The 10861-nt window shown below is 55.1% G+C and overlaps 2 protein-coding genes across 2 annotated transcripts; both read right to left on the bottom strand.

The window, feature by feature from the left end:
- Positions 1–240: 240 nt before the first annotated feature.
- On the bottom strand, positions 241–2468 carry LOC111142776 (IQ motif containing C). Its single transcript, XM_022496070.1, is given in 6 exon segments — positions 241–351; positions 354–921; positions 1029–1147; positions 1378–1642; positions 1863–2006; positions 2427–2468. Coding segments are annotated over 6 exon segments (1230 nt in total). The 3' UTR covers positions 241–259.
- A 310-nt stretch (positions 2469–2778) lies between these two features.
- LOC111143317 (coiled-coil domain containing 28B) lies at positions 2779–7167 on the bottom strand. The gene is made up of 6 exons (XM_022496977.1): positions 7113–7167; positions 5700–5890; positions 4412–4578; positions 4099–4292; positions 3875–3897; positions 2779–2950 (listed from the first exon to the last, which is right to left on the bottom strand). The coding sequence occupies exons 2-6, from the start codon at positions 5861–5863 to the stop codon at positions 2896–2898; spliced, it is 603 nt and encodes a 200-aa protein (XP_022352685.1). The 5' UTR covers positions 5864–5890; positions 7113–7167; the 3' UTR covers positions 2779–2895.
- Positions 7168–10861: the final 3694 nt, after the last annotated feature.

The following is a 10861-nucleotide window of genomic DNA, read 5'->3' as shown; positions in this document are numbered from 1 at the left end:
TGGAGCAGCTCTTCGCTCCAGCTTCTCTTGGCCCCATTAGCCGCCAACAGCCAAGGGCAAAAGGAAGTGCTGGTACCAGGGAGCAAAGATGAGGCCCTGCCTCTCTCAACGCCCTTCCATAGCACACCCGGCTTTGGAACCTGGTCTTTCCCTGGCTGCCCAAGGCCTAGCCTGGTGGTCCTGTTTTACACGGCCTGCCACTCCAGTGGTCCTCTCCTATGTAGGATGACCCTGTCAGAGATGGTTTCTCAGGCGGCATTCATCGCCATGGTACAGTCCTCTGGTTTTTCCCTTCCTTGTGGCTAGGTTCATTGGAGGTTCTGTCCCTAGAGAATTCTCTCTAGGGAGCTAGCCCTTAGGTGGTTTAGTCTTCCAGAGACCCTGGCCACCACGTTCTGCCAAGGTCTCCTCCAAGATGCCACGGTCCTCTGAGAATTCCAACTTCTGTGGCCTAGCTCTTTGGCAATCAGGCTCAGTACAGTAGCCCCTAGGTTTGAGGCCTTTGGGGGTGTGGTCATCCAGAACAGTCGTCAGCTGTGGGCAGGTCCGTCCAAACATCTGCTCCCCATGGTCTGGCTCCTTGGTGAGCCTGTTCCTTAAGGCCTGGTTATCTGATGGTGTGAGCAGCTGTGGCCCGGCCGTCCTGCAACATGGGTCCCTGTACTTGACCCCATCAGCAGTTTTATCTGTAGTGGCCAGTCTTTCTGGGCACTTGTGTGGTGGGGATCTGAGCCTCCAACTGTCATCCACATGGTCTGGCTCACTAGCGGTCCTGTCTCGGTAGGACTGGCTTTTCAGTGGCGGGCTTGTTTGTGACCTGGCCCTCTCAGAGGTCTGTGCCCTGTGGTCTGAGCACACGCTGGGCTTGTCTCTGGGCTGGCCGGTCTCTGGGGATGTCAGTGTTTGTTTGAGAATTAGGTACTGTTGGGGAAGAGAATAGACACTGTACCAGGCAGGACTGCTTGAGGACAGAGCAGGAGGCTTTTCCCTAACCCCCACCCTTGACAGGGCTCCAAGGGAGTGCCTACCTCCTTACGGCTATTGATGGCCTGTTGTAGCCACAGCAGTTCCATGGCCAAGTGGTTGTGGTGGTACTGGAGCTCCTGGAGCTCAGTCTGGCTGTGGGGCAGTCCTGGACCCGCAGCTTCTGCGAAGGAGGGAAGAAAAAAGGGAGAAGGCTTTAGGGGTACACACTAGGCCTGGCTACCCTTAAGCCCTGGCACCCTCCCTCTGTCCACCCCTGAGTTGCCCTTAACCAGGCACTGGGAAAAAAGAGAGGGATGCAGCTTATGGAGCACAAGCCTTTCACTTTTCAGATGGGAAAGCTGAGGCTCAGAGCAGGTCAGGGGCTTGCCCTGAATCGAGGCACAGAGGTACCTGGGTTCTCCATCCTTGATGCATCTCTGATCTCCCTTTGGCTGGGATTCCTGGCTTTCCTGCTGTGCTCCTCCTGAGGCCAGGGGCTGTCACCTCTGCAGAGAAGGCTCCCCGAGTTTGCGGAGCTCTCTCCTGACTTCTTCAGCATCACTTCCCCCAAGATAGCTTCTTTCTCAGGTTCTGTACATAAGAAGCTGCTCCGCAGTTCCTGCTCTGGATTTGGTGCTCTCCCTTGCGGTTTCTGGGTCCGATGGGATTTTGCCTTCTGAGAAATCATAAGTATGAAAACCTCACAGCTAAACCCTCCAAATATGTGGGTGCCAAGATTTAGCATACAAGGTGGTAAGGATTAAGGATTGGAATGTGGGGAGTGGAGTCCTCCACTGAGAAAAGCTTGTCAACAGGAAGGGTGGATTCTACCATTTCCTTGAAGCCCTTCCCCAGGTCCCTCCTACCCCTCCCTTCTTCCACTGGGTGTGTACTACCTCTGGGAGGAACTGGGGCCTGGGAATCCAGCCCTCTGTCCATTGAAGCGTGCCCAGATCACCCTCGATTTCTCGTACAACAGCCTCATACTCCTCTCGCAGACTCTGGAACTGGCGTCGGACCAAGAAGCCCCGGATGCAGGCCTGGCGTGGAGAATAAAGGAGAAAGAAAATGCTCATCACTGCAGAAGTGGGGGCATTTTGAGGATTTTCCTGGAGAGGTCGTCTCAGTGACTACGAGGGGATCTGGACACGGGAAAAGGAGAGGTGACGCTGTGCGTCAGGACAGTCCCCAGGGGTTCAAGGAAGGATGCCGAACTAGCTCCCCCTCTCGAATTTAAGGCCCTTCCCGCCACTTCCTGGATCCCGCAGGAGCTCATGGTGGGAGTGGAAGGCCTGTGGGGGGTCCGTGGGTCCCACCATTCTTCAGGGTGGTGGGGGTGGTTCGGTAACTCCAGAGGCGGGAACGAGGGTAGGTGACTGAACGTAATAGCCTTCTCTCGTTCGAAGGTCCCAATCCGAGATCCCGTGCTGCGACTCGTGCGCCCCGGGTCCGCTCCGCACCTGCAGCACCGACACCCTCCGAATCAACCGCTCCCGCTCCATCCAGGCGCCAACAGACCAGCCGCTGACCAGCGCCTGCCAGTTGCGTCACTAGTCCGCGCCGTGCGCGGCCCCGCCCCTGCCGTCTCCAAGGCAACCATCCTCCTCCCCGGCAGCTACCTGGTCGCGGGTTCCCAATTCCCACTCCCAGAGCCGCGCTGGGAATTCCAGCCCCACCCCCCGCCACGCAGAGCGGGACCGTCCAAACCGGTGTGTCGCGCAGGGGTGACTCCGGGTTCTGGGGGCCTTCTCCGAGTGAAGGCGCAAAGAGGGGAGGAAGCACACGGAGCCGGTGTCTTTTTCTGATTTAATTCCATCCAGTGCCCCCCTCCCCCGTAGCACCTGGGGGGCCGTGGAATACCCGATCGAGTCCGTAAAAAGTCACAGTTTGAAGGGGATGGGAGGAGCAGTCTGGGCCTGGGTCCGACACCTATACAGCTGATTGCTCCTCGGGTTCGGCGTTCTCGGCCAGGTGCAGCTTCTGTCTGTGCCAGTCAGTCAAGGATTGCGATGCTTTGGACCCCAGTCTTTCCAGCCGTGTCTGCCCATCCTACATTGGCTTAGTTTTCCGAACCGCACAAAGGGGCGGGGCCGGAGGACTCGGGGTGATTCGTGGTCCAGGTGGCAGTCCACACCCGCCCTTCTTGCTAGATGGCTTACTCCCTTCTCTTTGGGTCTAGATCGTGCAGGTACGTGCACTCGCACTATTTCTGGCTGAGACTAACTGGGGAGATAATCTAAATCAGTGAAAATAATTACTCAATGTCAAAAGAGTAGGAAGACAGCAGACAAGCTTTGCCATGGATTGGTGTGAGCTAAAGTACTGGCAAAGATTCTCTTTTAAAGATTTTATTTTGGGGGCGCCTGGGTGGCTCAGTCAGTGAAGGGTGGGACTCTTGATTTCTGCTCAGGTCATGATCTCAGGGTTGTGAGATGGAGCCCTGCAGGGAGCTCTGCCCTGGGCATGGAGCTTGCTTAAGATTCTCTCCCTCTCCCTCTGCTCACCCCTCTAACTCTCTTTAAAAAATTTTTTTCACTAGTGTAACTAAAAAGGTTTTATTTTTAAGTAATCCCTGCACCCAACATGGGGATCGAATTCACAGCGCTAGAGATCAAGAGTCTGAAGCTCTACCGACTAAGACAGCCAGGGGCCTCACTTGCAAGGATCTTCATAAGTAGATAAATCACATTCCCTATAACTATCTTTCTCCTGATAGTCGGGAGAAGTCTGCATGGGAGGCAGCTTGTGGCTAATTCTGCTTCGGTAGGACAGGAAGGGGGAGATGTTGGTTTTATTGTAAATACTCCTAGAGGGTGGTGGGGACAAGGAAACTGATTTTATCTGTGGGAGGTATCTCACACACACACACACACACACACACAGAGCAGGGTCCCCCTGGAAAGGATACATAGAATTACTAAGATCTTCCAGCTGTCAACAGAGAGGAAAGGAGATTTCTGTCAGGAGATGCGCCAGGCCAAACCTCAGATGCTCTGTGAGGCATCTTCTGGTGGGGGTTGGCACTCCATGCACCCCCAGTTTTTCACCCAGGGGCCAGGAATAGCCTTAGGATCATGTACCTCCCCCACCCTCTCGTGTCCCCAGGAACAGAAGCCCCCAGCCCTGACCCACATTGCTAAGCAGCTGGTCCAGGTTGCGGTCAGCCATCGTCTTCTTCTGCTCCTCAGGCAGCCCCTCAGTGACCCCGTCCTCTTCCTCCTCCTCCTCCTCCTCCTCCCCACACACGTCCAGGCTGAAGTGCAACCGGGCCAGCTTCTCCTGCATCTCCCGCACGTGCTCCAGCTGCTCAAAGGAGCATTCCTTCCCTGGACAACACCTGTCTGAGCCCTGGGAGCAGCTTGGGACCCTGGCCCCAGCCGCAGCCCAGGGACCAGGCCCTCCAGCCCCACACACACACCCTCTCAGTCCAGCCCCTGGGACTCACCAAAGGCCTGCAGCCGGCCTGAGTGAAAATCATTGAGCAGGTTCAGCAGTCCCCCCTCCATCTCATAGACGTCGGTCACCTCGGTCAGAAAGGAGTGCTGCAGGGGGGTGCCTGCAGAGCCGCCCCCACTTCCGGCCAGCACGGGGCGACATTTCTCCTTGCCTACCCTGGGTGGGGTGGGCATGACCAAGGAAGGTCACAGGGTGAGGGCGGCCAGGTACCGAAGGTTTTCATGCCATCGGACTATGCACTAATTCACCTTCCTATCTACTCCCAAACAGAAATGGATGTTTGCTCTTCTGGCCCTGCCCTGGGCGCCAGGACTGGGAAGTGGGTGAGGAGGGGTAGGGAGAAGAGTCAAAGGAAGTCTTTTTCTTCAGGTGACACTCAGCCAGAACTGGGGCTGGAGGGGGGGCTTTGGGGCTTCTGTCCAAGCCCTGCACTCATTCCTCCCATGACCCTGGAGGAATCACTCATCCTCCCTGGGGACAGTTACTCCTTATTGCCATAACAGCCATCTTACCTCTCCCCAAAATGTCTTTCCGCTCCTCTTCTATTTCAAAACGGTTTTGAATTTTCCACTGTCCCCAGGATAACCCTGAAGGACCTTTCTCAGCCTGCCCCCCCTTTCCTGTTGCATTTCCTACTGGTCTTGCTCCAGCCCTGGGCTTCAGCGACACCCCCCCTGCAGCCGTCCCCAGACGGATCTGTCGGGCAGATAGTGTGCAAAGCCACAGGGAGGCACAGTCAAGGGAGAAAGAACACTTTGTGTTTCATGGGAAACAAACATGGAGACCTTGTACGGTAGAATGCAGATCCCCAATCATTTAGAAAAATTAAGCAAAAATTCAGATTGTACATCTGGGTCTCCCTTTACCATCTCTTGCTCCATGACACTCGAGGGCAAAAACCACCTGTGGTTCTGGGAACCTCCCAGGCTATATTTTTCTTCCATACTTCTGTCAGGCAATTTCTTCAGCTTAGACATTCTCTCTCTCTCTCTCTCTCTCTATCTCCAGTGCCCTACAGCCTCTCTTTCTGGCATCGCTCACTGCCTGTTCTGAGGAGATCCCAGTCACCCATCTGGCCTTTCCCCTATACCTGAGGACAGAGACTGGGGCCGAGGCATCTCTGAGTTTTCTCTCAGCGGCCCGTGGGGGCAGCCCCAGGAAAGGCATCAACTGTTGCTAAGGCTAAGGCTTAAGCTAAGGCTGTCTTTACCTTCCCACAGGGCTCAGCCCAGAGTTGGGGTCCCTCCCTCCTTGCCCTGCTTTCCTTCTGTACCCACCTCTTGAACTTGGCCCGCTGCTTGGGGGACGGCAGATGAGGGAGTCCCAGGGCCAAGGAGCCGCTGTGGCTGGTGGGCACGGCGACCCTTCGTAATGTGCCAGGGGCCTGGGCTGGCTGGGTCAGGCAGGGCTTGGGACTCCTTTTCTTCTTCTTGTCCTCCATTGGATCCCGGCTGGACCTCAGGTCCCACTGAGATAGTGAGAGGCAAAGCCATCACTTCACCCGGCCACCCCTGAGGCTGCAAAGGAAGGGCCCTGGGACCTTCCCACCTTCCCCTCATAACTGCCAGGGTCTTGGTCCTCTCCTCTGTCCACGATGGGCAGGGCCCGGATGCCAGTGCCTTCCTGCTAGGGTCTTGGATTTGTATTTGAAGGAGCTTCCAGGGCCCACCCCAGGTCCCCCACCTGCCCTCCAGCCCTGGCCTGAAAACCTGGCCCCTGCCTGGAAGGGCTGGACCAGACACAATTGTCCTGCTGCTGCTGGGATTTCCTGTCCCAGGAGCTGTTGGGGCGGAGCTGGCAGGGGAAACGGAGAGGGAGGCAGAGTGGATGTGAGCCGGCAGGAGGCCAGTGGACGATTAGGGGTGTCTTAACTAGGTTCTCTTGTGTTTGATCAGCTGTCCAGGCAGATGCTGACAAATCCCATCGGCAAGGGAAGTGACCGAGGTGTGGGTGGGGGCGCCTGGGAAGACTTCAGTGTCAGGCATTCACCACCAGAGGATGGGTGATGGGGCTCACTGTGGGTACCCTGCCACTCAGACGCCAGCATCCCTCCTCTTCTGCCCACCCCAATCTCAAACATCAGGCAGTTCCCAGAAGTTCTCTGGGACGGGCTTCCCGCCTCTTCCCCCTCCCTGGTCAGAAAGGCCCCGCTCCGCTTCAGCTGCAGCCGGAGGTGGGGGGCTGGGTGGTCCGGCAGCTGGCTGCCTCGGCCTCCAACAATGGCTGCGCCTGTGGCTGGCACTGCTCGGCCTCCAGGCCAGCTCCACCCCCAAGCCTCAGGTCGGCTGAGGTCCTCCTGGAGGAGGCCCTTCCAAGGGCTTTCCCAAGCTGTTTGTTCCAGGCTGCCGCCACCAAACCTCGGTCTGTGCTCTGGGATGGTGGGGCCACTGGGGGCAAACTGGCACCTGGCTGGCCAGCCCCAGGGGGGTGTGGTGGAGGGGAGACCAGAGCATCTCCTCTGTCTTTCATTGCAGTGGCTTGGCCCAATTAGGGACTTGATAGAAGAAATGGAGCAGGAGCCCCTGTTCCCCAGGAATGGCTGGGGGCCGCCTGGGATCTATTTCCCAAGCTCAGTCTTCAAACCCGCGTGCCAAATGGATCGCTCAACTGGGGAGCCAGGATCTGAAACGCAGCCTCAGATCCGGGACGTTCCGCACCCCCGACACATACCCTGGAAGGGGGCAACTGACCTGGAGGTGTGGGGTCTGGAGTGGGGTTTCCGTGCCGTTCCCTCCGCCCTCAGCACTCTCCTCCTAGGGAACTGAGCAGATGGATGTAGAGCTAGCGGGAGGTAATTTGCATTTAAAGAGAAAGTGACCTTCTTTAGCAGTTGGGATACGGAAGATGGGAGGAGCCTGCGACAATTACTAGGCTGTCGCTCTCACTTGACGTTCCCTTCCCAGCTGAGCTAAAGTGACTAACGGTTGTGTGATGGCAATCTAAAAACCTCACTTTCCCATCAGTTTGGGGAGAAGCTACAGTCCCTTACAAAATGGTGGTGGTTTTGTCAGAAGGCCAGGGTGGGGAGATAGGGATGCGGGGCAGAAAATTTAAATAAGCATGTAAGATATATATAAGCATACGAGATATATATATAGAGAGATATATATATATATACATGAAAACATGAAAACATATATATGCAGCAGCAGCAGCAGGAAGAAACTGCAAGAGAAGACAGCCGTCTATTGAGTCGAGGTCCCCTATTAAGCACTTTATGTACATTTAATCCTCATAACAATCCTGCAGGAACATACTGTCACCATCCCATTTGCTGAAAGTAAACTACATTTTGAGGGTAATATCACTCATCCCACGATATCCAGACACCAGTAAGCAGTGGGGGCTATGTTCAGCTCCTGAGGAAGTGATGGGACCAAGCCTCCTCCCTCCCCACCCCCAGGTCGAAGAGACACGTGTGGGGAGCATCAGGTCAGAGGGACATCAGTGCGATTACCTGGTGCTTGACCCCAGCCCCCAGGAGTGAAACCTGAATGCCACACGGAGACTGAGCCAGCACTGCCCGTGCTACCCGGGAGGCCAGATCAATGGAGTAGCTATTTAAAGACCTGGCAGAGGCTCCTAGCTCCAGTCCCCAGAGAACCATCTGATGCAACAGGGGACAGGCTTATCCTTGGCCGGGCTGCCCTGCAGTTTCAAATAGCTGCCCCAGGGCAACATACACAGCACCTTGGACCCCTTTCCCTCCCATGGTCAGGAGCAGCTTCCCGGTACCTGGGCCTCCGGATAAGTTAGGGAGTGATGGGCTGTTTCCACAGGCACCCATGCAGGGATCTTTCCCAGGTGCTTCCAACATCCAGACTGTTTCTGAAGGGAAGGCATTAATTCAGGACTTTTTCAATAACCAGAGGCTGGAAGGAGGGGTCTGCAGAGGCAGAGAGGACAACCTGTAGGCTGCTCTCTTCCAGTGCCTACAGGGCCACCAGGGCTCTTCCAGGAAAGTGGTGGTGGGTGCAGGAGCCCCCTCTAGGGTGAAGCTATCCTCAGAAATGTGTGGCTTGGGAGTTTCAAGAGTTGGGGTGGCCTCCCTGGACTCCTTCCAAAGGATCTTTGACTGGGGTCAGCCCTGAAAGGTATCAACCTGTTTAGACCCTGATCAGAAGGAGCAGAGGCTCCAAGGAGACCATCACAGCCAGTGTAAACACAGCTGCTTGTGGACACCTGGAGGGAAGGGCCCTTTACTTGTCTCTGCTGTTTGTTGGGCACTCATGTATCATCCTTTGTGCCAGGCCCACCCAGGCTCCAGAGAGAATAGGGTGCTGGTGCAGGAGCCCCAACTTTTGCACCTAGGCTTGGCAGGGTGAGCAGAAATGTCTAAAAACTCAGCCCATTCTTCAGAATTGCATGCAGAAAGTGGTCTTCTCAAGGAAGGTACAAAATCAAAGGAATTCACAGGTAGGCCAATGCCAAAGGGTGCTGCCCATGGCAGACAGCCCTGAACAGCAGTGATCCAGGCATCTAATTTTGGGCCTCAATTAGCCTATGTCTAGGTTTCTGGTCTCCTTACCTTATACTTCCTCACAGATCTTCCTAATGCCCTATTCAAACACCTTCAGTGGTTCCTCCCGTCCTCTGATCTAGCCCAGGTTCCTTAACCTGGCACATGGACTCCTGGTGACCTCCTCCCCCTACCTCCTGTGCACCTGCATTTCTAGGTGAACTACTTTGCTACTAAATCAAGTTGTCAAACTTCTACCTGCTCTTTAGGTCCTAAGGCCCTTCCAGGTGTCCACCCCTAGCTCCTTGCTGAAGGAGACAGGGCTTCCTTCATGGTTCCACAGCACCACTGCTGTTTATCTAGAAGTATCTTCTGGGGGCTCAGATGGTTGTCTGCCTTCAGCTCATGACATGACCCTGGGGTCTTGCGATGGAATCCCACATCGGACTCCTTGCTTGGCAGGAAGCCTGCTTCTCCCTCTGCCTACAAGTCCCCTTGCTTGTGCTGACAAATAAAATCTTAAAATTGGGGCGCCTGGGTGGCTCAGTGGGTTAAAGCCTCTGCCTTCGCCTCAGGTCATGACCCCAGGATCCTGGGATCAAGCCCCGCATTGGGATCTCTGCTCCTCAGCGAGCCTGCTTCCTCCTCTCTCTGCCTACTTGTGATCTCTATTAAATAAAGCCTTTAAATATTAACAATGATAAAAAAATAAAAGTATCTTTCTCCAGGGCACCTGCTGGCTCAGTCAGTAGAGCATGTGAATGCTTGATCTAGGTGTAAATTCAAGCCCCACATTGGGTGCAGAGACTGAGACACGCAGGCACCCCACAGAGATCACTTAAAAAAAGAAAAAAAGTATCTTTCTTCATCACTAGCCTGACCCTTCATGGGGCAGGGCCAACTTTTCATTGAATGAAAGAAATCTGATGCTTCTATGTATATGAGCATCACGCCAACTTTGCCAAGGGCTCTGCTCAGGCAGTTCCAATGAATTTGTGTGTGACTTGGCAGCTGGGGGGGGGGCACTCTGGAAGATGCCTGCTACAGCACAGCCAAAGGCTCCGGAGCGGATCCAGATGAGTCAGTGATGGCTAGATGGATCCAGAAGCACCAAATGACCACAGAGGTCAGGACAGAAACCAGTAAGGCAACAGACGCTTTATTTAATGTGGTTTAAAATACATCAAAATCAAGTCCCTGGCTGTTGTGAATACCAAAAGGAGGAGGAGAAAAAAAAAAAAAAAAAAAAAAGCTGTCAGCACAGCTTTAAAACAAACCTGGGTGGCCAGGTTGGGCCATATGGGAAGCAGTTACAGGGACAGAAGGCAGCACCCCTCCCCCAGGCAGGTGCCTGGCTGTCCCTGGGGTGACTGCCTCTGTGCTGCTCACCTGGGGGTGAGCTGGGGGGCTGGGGCAGCAGCTGGAGTCAGCTCAGCAGGCTTTGGCCCTCCCCCCCAGCCACTAGGGCAGTTCCACTGGCCTCTGGGTCAGCCCTCAGCAGGGCCACTGTGATGGGAGCGGTGGAGTGGAAATAACCATCTTCACAGACAGAACATTCTCTTACAGAAAAAGTGCCTGAGCTCAGCCCATGGTCCAAAAACCTCATGGAAAACAAAATTAAAACGAAGTGCGGCTGATACCTCTCAAGAATCTGGTGTATGTGAGGCTCTCAGCCGGGCAAGGTCCAGAACACAAATTATGGTCAGCAGGGCCAAGGGCTCTGGGCGGTGAGCCACACCAGCAATGGTCCCCTGGAGGAAGCGTGAGCAATCTTAAGAATCCAACACAGCTCTTGGTCCTAAAACTGAGGTCATGTGCATGGGACCTGCCCTGGAGAGGAAGGCATTGGCCTTCATCCAGTTAGGCCACCTTCCCTGCATGGGGCCCAGGCTCATGGCTGGCGAGGGCAGCGCCCAGGCACCTGGGCGGACTTTGGAAAGCAGAACAAGCAGAGCAGCTGTAGTGATTAGTGTGTTTTGG

Source organism: Enhydra lutris, unplaced genomic scaffold, assembly GCF_002288905.1.
Source record: "Enhydra lutris kenyoni isolate GAN:26980312 unplaced genomic scaffold, ASM228890v2 scaffoldscaffold9, whole genome shotgun sequence".
Taxonomy (NCBI): Eukaryota; Metazoa; Chordata; class Mammalia; order Carnivora; family Mustelidae; genus Enhydra; species Enhydra lutris.
Note: the sequence above shows the minus strand (reverse complement) of the source record. Positions and strands in the feature narration are given on the sequence as shown.

Bases quoted from the DNA above. Each gene is read 5' to 3' on its own strand.
- LOC111143317 (XM_022496977.1), bottom strand. From the start codon at position 5,863: ATGGAGGACAAGAAGAAGAAAAGGAGTCCCAAGCCCTGCCTGACCCAG. The intron at 4,579-5,699 runs GTGGGTACAGAA...CACCCCACCCAG, and splicing joins CAGCGGGCCAAGTTCAAGAG to GGTAGGCAAGGAGAAATGTC. The intron at 4,293-4,411 runs GTGAGTCCCAGG...GGTGTTGTCCAG, and splicing joins AGGCCGGCTGCAGGCCTTTG to GGAAGGAATGCTCCTTTGAG.